This window comes from Nelumbo lutea, chromosome 3, assembly GCF_056320005.1.
Source record: "Nelumbo lutea isolate HS-2025 chromosome 3, American lotus-T2T, whole genome shotgun sequence".
Lineage (NCBI taxonomy): Eukaryota > Viridiplantae > Streptophyta > Magnoliopsida > Proteales > Nelumbonaceae > Nelumbo > Nelumbo lutea.
In genome coordinates, this window is record NC_142686.1 from 79,931,724 (window position 1) to 79,940,026 (window position 8,303).

The 8,303-nt window shown below is 39.2% G+C and overlaps 1 protein-coding gene across 1 annotated transcript; it reads left to right on the top strand.

The window, feature by feature from the left end:
• The first annotated feature begins 1,863 nt into the window (after positions 1–1,863).
• Positions 1,864–3,830, top strand: LOC148865937 (tyrosine decarboxylase-like). The gene has a single exon (XM_088976884.1). It carries the CDS (start codon positions 2,034–2,036, stop codon positions 3,585–3,587), a length of 1,554 nt encoding a protein of 517 aa, XP_088833010.1. The 5' UTR covers positions 1,864–2,033; the 3' UTR covers positions 3,588–3,830.
• Positions 3,831–8,303: the final 4,473 nt, after the last annotated feature.

An 8,303-nucleotide genomic window follows, 5' to 3' on the forward strand; every position in this document is an offset into this window, starting at 1 on the left:
GGATCGGGCCTAACATATTTCCATTAATGAAGAGTAAAAGCCCGGCCCAAGCCTAGCCCGACCAGAGCCCGGCCCGGCCTTGCCCATGAACAGGTCTACCAACAAGAGATGACCTCTCCCTCGGTTGCAAGGAACAGTGCTGCACTCTCTACTCACATGGATTCTGGGAATTAAAACCTTTTGCAAACATTTTGAAATCATAATATATATGCATATCTTTATATAAATATATTTTACAAAAACAAATTTCAATGGTTGAAATCAACTACTGACAGTTTAGGTTTTCATCAGAGAGAGCATCCCTGATCATTCACTTTGTCCAACAAAGGGGTTGATCCTGTCACTATGATCACCCACTCAGATGAATTCTCGAATTGTCCCAACATACCAAGGTTTTGACCCCCTCTAAGGATCTCACTGATTGGCACATCAAAGACAACCCAATCCGACACCTAATGTAGCATCATAATCAAGTCTAACGGTTAGGTGTAATATTCCAGTTTTGCCCATCTATCTCTAAGGTCCAGGGCAATACTGGAATTTTGGTTCAGTTCAGGGTTTCTAGAAAACCCATACTGCATGTACCTCAGGTGTCATCTTGGCAACTGAGACAAACCACCCCAACCAACTTGGTGGCACATCAGTGTCGGCTTTGGCAAGATAAATCTCCCCAGATTTATCCAACGGCTCTGAAGATTTTAAGCTAACATGAGTCATCATATGTGTCTAGTTTAAGGGTATTACACAGAAACACACAATGATAATATGAATCAAATATGTACTTTATTCATTTACATTAAATGTCATAATGTACATTATTCTGATTGGAGTTAAGGACATACACTGTCTAACAATTCATTTTAATCGGACAATCAAATCACGAACCAAAAACCGATGACCAAGGTGATTCTAATTCTACATTTTTTAAAACATTGCATATATTTTTTCATTTTTTCTTTTCTTGACATCGATTAACATATTAGGTCTATATAGGAAGAATCTCCAAAAACACAAACCTTTGTTAAAACAAATAAGGTAGAGAAGATAGTATACCCATTTAGAATAAAGACCAAGGAACCAACCACCACCTACGAATTGTAATTAAAATAATTATTAAGATGACTTGTGTTGCTCCATTTTCGGCCGCAGCGTATCTCATTGACTTGACCTAGTAAACTAAAAACATTAGGTGGTTCACATTGCCATTGAGACAAAAAAAGAAAACAAGTGGGAAATAGTGGATCAAAAGTTGATACCCACGTGGTTAACCGTATATATGTATTATAATCAACAGTGTTGACAATGTATCTACCAAACAATATAATATACAGGAAAAATATAATTCAATCTTTACCCTTCATTTTTATAATCTATCAATTGCAGTGATACCCATCTAACGGATCACATGAACGTGGAGTACAGAGTACTATATATCTTCTTTCCTTGATCTTTTGATTAGATCCATACCCATTTGCATATTTGTAGGCTTATCAATTATAAATGTGAGTATTAATCCTTGTGACCGTGCTTTTAACGTTGTCCTGCAGTTTTAATTAATAATATATATTTTACTTTTCAGGTTTTGAGGTTAAGAGAATAAGAGGAAGCGCGTCGTCCAAGGCAGTAGATAGCATTTCCAATTATTTGACTAATTGCCAAAGAAAATTAAACAATGTGAGACCCTTTCACCAACCCAACTGTTTTCAAAACTCCAAGATAGATGTGTGTGGTGAAGCCGTGAAGGTGGTCCAGCTCCAATCTATTGGTTGGGTTGGCCGAGATGGGTCCACGACCTCCAACCCAGAAAGCTCGCTCGTGCCTCATTTTAGACCTCCACTGCTCCTATTTAAACCCCCATCCACCCTTTCGTTTTTCCTCGTCAGAAGAAGTGATAAACAAAAACACTTCTACCTACTCACCACCTACCTCTTCTTCTGCTTTTGCTTCTCTAGCTTCCTCGCCGGAAAAACTTTCAGACCTCGTCTAAGCAAACCCACTTCATCTTCATCTTCATCTCCATCTCCATCTCCAGCATGGGCAGCCTCCACGCCGACGTTCTTGAGAACAACTCAGCCTTTGGCTTGAACCCTCTAGACCCGGAGGAATTCAGGAGGCAAGGCCACATGATCATCGACTTCCTTGCTGATTACTATCGAGATATTGAGAAGTACCCGGTTCGTAGCCAAGTCGAACCTGGTTACCTTCGTAAACGCTTGCCGGAATCGGCTCCGTATAACCCCGAACCCATTGAAACAATTCTACAAGACGTGCAGAAGGAAATTATCCCCGGCATAACACACTGGCAGAGTCCCAACTATTTTGCTTATTTCCCTTCCAGCGGCAGCATAGCTGGTTTCCTCGGGGAAATGCTTAGCACCGGATTCAACGTCGTTGGGTTCAATTGGATGTCTTCACCTGCTGCCACTGAGCTCGAAAGCATCGTCATGGATTGGCTTGGGAAGATGCTTAAGCTCCCCAAGTCTTTCCTCTTCTCCGGCAACGGTGGTGGTGTTTTACAGGGGACAACCTGTGAAGCCATCTTGTGTACAGTTACAGCTGCTAGAGATAGAGTGTTGAATAGGATTGGTAGAGAGAACATTGGGAGGTTGGTTGTTTATGCATCGGATCAAACTCATTGTGCCCTTCAAAAAGCTGCCCAGATCGCAGGGATCCACCCAAAGAACTTCCGCGCCATTGCAACCAGCAAGGCCACCGCATTCGGGCTGTCTCCCGATTCCTTTCGATCGACAATTGTTGCCGATATAGAGGCTGGGCTCATCCCATTGTTTCTTTGTGCCACCGTGGGTACTACATCATCCACAGCCGTCGACCCCATCGGTCCACTATGTGAGGTGGCCAAGGAGTACGGAATATGGGTTCACATCGACGCTGCTTACGCCGGGAGTGCATGTATTTGCCCAGAGTTCAGGCACTTCATTGATGGGGTGGAGAATGCGGACTCGTTCAGCTTCAATGCACACAAATGGTTCTTCACTACACTGGATTGCTGCTGCCTTTGGGTCAAGGACCCAAGCTCTCTCGTTAAGGCCCTCTCAACCAGTCCTGAGTACTTGAGAAACAAAGCTACTGAATCAAGGCAAGTAATTGATTACAAAGACTGGCAAATAGCACTCAGTCGTCGGTTCCGATCCATGAAGCTCTGGATGGTTCTTCGTAGCTATGGTGTGGCCAACCTGAGAAATTTCCTCAGGACCCACGTGAAAATGGCTAAGCAATTTGAAGGCCTCGTGGCCATGGACAAGAGGTTTGAGATTGTGGTACCTAGGAACTTTGCCATGGTCTGCTTCCGCCTCCTTCCACCGGCGGAGGAGCAGAAGGTGTACGCTAACGGCAACTCTGCTTATCACCACGACCACAAGGCAACCGATTTGGAACGTGCAAACGAACTCAACCGTAAGTTGCTGGAGTCCATCAACGCAGCTGGCCGCATCTACATGACCCATGCCGTCGTCGGAGGCGTGTACATGATCAGGTTCGCCGTCGGTGCAACCCTCACCGAGGACCGCCATGTAAATTTGGCATGGAAGGTGGTGCAGGACCATGCCGACACCATTCTTCAAGCGTAGAAACTGTTAAGGTGGCCGCCGTACGTGTTGTTGCAGATGAGGATTCGGTCCAAGTTGACGAGAGAATCAATAAGACCCAAAAAATGAATAAAAGAGAAAAAAAACAATTCCCTGGGTTGATTATTTTTTACTTGATTATTATTTTTTCTTGAAAATTTTGAATCTGTTAAATCTACGTTGAATTTGTATGTAATGTACGCAGTAAATATTATTAAAAATGTTATTTATAATTATTTTTCTTAAGAATTCTCTCTATCTCTCTATTTGTCTTCTTTCTTTGGATTTCTTTCTATCAAACTGTAATCTGTAATTAATTAACTCCTCCAGCTCCTTCAAGATCAAGCCGAATCAGGCTGCTGACCGGTTGACGCATCATCTTTCTTTCTTTGCTGATCTTCTTTCTATTTGTATCTCTTTTCTCCCTAGCGATTTGTTGAGCATCTGTCGAATATAAGCAAATTTGCTAATATATAGGACCACCCAGAAAAGATTATTAATTTTTCTCTGTTCTCTGCAATTTCTTCATCAGAGTGACCTCCTGTAAACCAGCAAACCATGAAGTGTAGAGAAGAATTCAACTTAATACGGTGCTATATTTGCAGCCTATACTTAATTTACTCTTAGTTAAATTGCTTAAACCTCGCTTAAGTTTGGTAATTGCAATCACCTCCCCTCCACTTTTTGATACATTTGCATCTAAGCCACTTTTGCTACAATCCTCTAACAAGAGGCATGAAAATGTCCAAAATACCCATACAACAAAAAATAGAGAATTAAAGTTGCATCTTTACCTTTGATGAGCGGCTGATGATATGAAGGGCGAATTTCAAAAATAAATCAATTTCAGAAAAGAAGTTGGAAGGGTTTGTGCTGGCTCTTCATATGAATAGAAAATTTGTAAAATAAACATTTTGGTAAAAAATAACTGCATGGATATTTTGAACATTTTTATGCATCTTTTCAGAAAATTCTAAGGAAAGGGATAATCTACTTGCAGCTATGTTAAAAAGTTTAGGGGTGGTGATTGCAATTACCAAACTTCAAAAGAAGTTTGGGGCAACCAAAAATTTTAGGGGAGATTTCAGCAATTTACCATTCCTCTTATAAACTTTTCTCCTTTCGTAAATGTTGTTTGTCTGGTTTTGGAGTTCACATCTGCACCTCACAGAATGCACCCCACAAATGCCCCACATACACATCTCAACGGGTCATATTTGTCATTAGGAGATGTTCTCAATACAAGGTTAGAATGGAAACTTGGAAAGAGATAGCTCCTTTATTATTTGAGGCCAGTGGAGAGAACTCAAACTTAAATGAGTTTATTATGTTGACATTTTCATATAGAACTAATTTTCATTATTGTCTTTTTAACATTCAAATCTTTCTAAAAAAAATAGTTAATTTAAAGAGGAACATTTATTTTCAAGACAAAATGAGTCATTGCAACAAGCTTTTATTATTATGTTTTGAGGAGTTGATGGTAATAATAATAATGAGAGCTGTGGAAATCTAGAAAACTCAGATTTGTTGTCTTTCGGGAAAAAGGAAAAGAAGAAAAAGGGGGCTTTCTATTTGGAGCTTCGTTTAGTGACCTTTCCTAGTCCTAAGCAGCTCAATCAAGTAGAGATTTGGCATTCCCAAACGGGCCTAAGTTGGGCTTTAAAACCACATATTCGGATCCTGAACGGGAACGACGAAACATAAATCGCTAAGACTATTATTACTTTTTATGCAGAGATTCGGAGTTGGGTTTGATACAGCCAATATTGGGAAGGTTGAGCTGAACTGAAAGCTGGTTCAAATGTTTTGTGCTCGCTTGCAGATAAGGGAAACTTTTTGCCCTGAATAATATTTTTATAAAAAAAAAACAAAAATAGGGAGAAATATCAAAGAAGGGCAATGACACTGTTCATTGTCTTCCTCTATGTCTGTATTCATTCTGAACCTCACAATCAAATCGGAGCCAACCGCGGAGCCGTCCAAAACAATGTAATCACATGTGTTCCTCATTAATGCACAGCACCCTCGACCAGTTAAACGATCTTATCCGTTTGAGCTTCAAACCCTTACTAAACCCTGGAGCAGCGGATCCGCTGCATTCATCCTGAACCTCGTCAGCGGAACTGGAGCAGCGGCAAGGACCTCCTTGAAACCGCTGTATTCATCATGAACCGCTCCAATAAGGGTTTCAAGGCGGAGACAACCACTGTATTCATCATGCCCTTCTTTAGTATTTTTCAAAAAAGGTTACCCTATTTTTGTTATTTTATAAAAATATTATCTTTTATTGATATTCAGGGCAGCCCTTATCCTTTTTGGCCTTATCTGCTAGAACCCCAATAAATTATTAAAGGAGTTGGAAAAAGGCATTCCTTCAAATCATTAACTATCAACTTTGAGCATTTATGACACAGAGTTATTAGGTATCACATTAATAAGGTGCCAATAAACACATAAAATTACAAACAAGGATAGATACAGATACGCGTAATGAGACCTTTGTTAATGGAACGCTTGTGTGGCAGATAGAAAGACAAAAGCGTTTGTTTAGGACATGATGAGAGGGGTTTCAGGCAGCAGCTTCCCTCTTAAAAACCTTGACAGCCCATAAGCTATAAAGCTAGGGATTTGGTGAAAACCACGAAAATGGTCCAAAATAGCTATCTAAATAAGGTTTTGGGCTGAAAACTCCTTTAGTGGTTTCTCCAAAGCAGTTGAATGAAAGTTTGAGCCCTCTCAACTAACCCAGTTTGGAGCTGTTGTCCATTGTTCTCACATCCCTACCCACAGGTTGTACATTGGAATATTTTCTTGTTCCCAATATCGGGAGTGGATGCATTGATCTTCCATTCCGTGATAAAATTAGTATTTAAGTTATACTAATGTCTAATATATATTAGATCTGCACCAAAACCAGATGAACCACATTCACGTTGAGTTATTTCTCTTTCCAACAGTAAATGCTTAATTAGAAAATTTCAATAGAATGTACTCTTTGATTAATTAGTTAATAAAATTCTCTTACAAGTTACAAGTAATCTTCCTATTTTTTCCATTTTTCAGGTATTGATTTGTGAATATTTACAAGGGTTGAGAGTGGCCTAACCGTCTAAGTTTTCTAACTCTACAGATTACAGAAGTTATAATTATAGTATTATTATGCCCGGGAGAGTGAGATGCCCGGTTATTAAAGGTTATTATTATTACATATATTGGAACCTCTTCTAACTTATATTATAAATTATTTTAAGCTTATTTTGATATAAAATAGAAAGATGGTCCAAAGTTATATGTTATTCTTTTTAATCTTTGATGGAATGGACTAAATGACTAAATTGGATGGTTGGACCGTTTGACCCATGAGCCAGTGATGAAATGGCTTTGTATATCCATGTCTGACAATACTAAGAGAGGAGGCAATTAATTGGAGCCACCTACATTTCTTTAATAGTTTTTCTCCTTCAACCAATATTTCTTATGCAGTGTATTAATATAATAGATACATAGATAGATAGATATAGAATCAAAACTAGTGCATTCTATTCTTGCAAATTATTAGAAAATACCATAAAAAGGGTTCGACTATGACACAAGAAGACATGATACCTGAAAATCGTATAGCCAATCAATTGGTATCATAAAAAAGTAATCAATTTAATGGTATCATCAAAATTCACAGGGAATGTAGCTTCTGTGGTGAAGAAGATGATGCAAATCACATATTTAGAAATTGTATGAACGCACAACAAATTGGATGGTTGTAAACAGTAATATTGTGAGTCCCCCGGACTTCATCAACAATAAAAAAGGATGGTGGTGCAAAATCCATGAGAAAGATGTTAAGAATAATGCAAAGATGAAAGAAAGATGTGCCCACCTCTTATGGCAGACGTGGAAGAATAGAAATAATAAATGTTTCTCAAATAGCTCGTTGCCTCCCCAACTAATAATCGAGAGAGCCACTAGGGGTTATGCTAAATAATGTGATTTAGCTAAAAACACTAACCTAGAGTGGAGTGAAAAGAATTGGAAGAATATAACTTGGACCCCACTAGAAGAGGGTTGTGATTAAGATAAACTTCGATGCTTCCCGTAAAAGTAATAATACGTGCTCAGTTGCTAGAAACCACTTAGGGGAAATTATAGATTACAAGGCATATTCTTTAGGCATTTCTTTTATTAACAACGCATAGGCCTAGGCAGTGTGGGAGACTCACAATCTGGCTCTCAACTTCTGAGAGGCTAATCAAGCTGTGGATTGGCTGGCTAACGTGTCTCAATTAGGTAGTTTAGGGTATCTGTCTTTAATCTTAATCTTCCAAGTGCTTTGATTTCTATATGCAAAAGTGACTTGTGGGGACATGCTACCTAACTAATTGCTCGTAAAAAGCTCGGCTCGTTGCCACCCCTAGTCCTACCTAACTAATATTGTTACAAAATAGAAATTCAAATATTGTTAAAAGATTGTAACCTAGGGCAAATTTTATGACATATGGCACGTGAAAACCAAGCACTAGTAGAGAGTAGAGACAACAATGATCATCTTTACAATGGTGGTGAACATATCTAGTTATCCTCTCTAAATTGCAAAGGGGTGGGAAGAATATGAAAAGTTAGAGATTGTAGAGGGAAGGAATGGGGGAAAGAGGGAACAAAAGCATCTTTTTTCCATTGTGGAGAATAGGGTTGGGATTTTGGTTTTGTGAGAGAGGAAGC

Bases quoted from the DNA above. Each gene is read 5' to 3' on its own strand.
- LOC148865937 (XM_088976884.1), top strand. From the start codon at position 2,034: ATGGGCAGCCTCCACGCCGACGTTCTTGAGAACAACTCAGCCTTTGGC.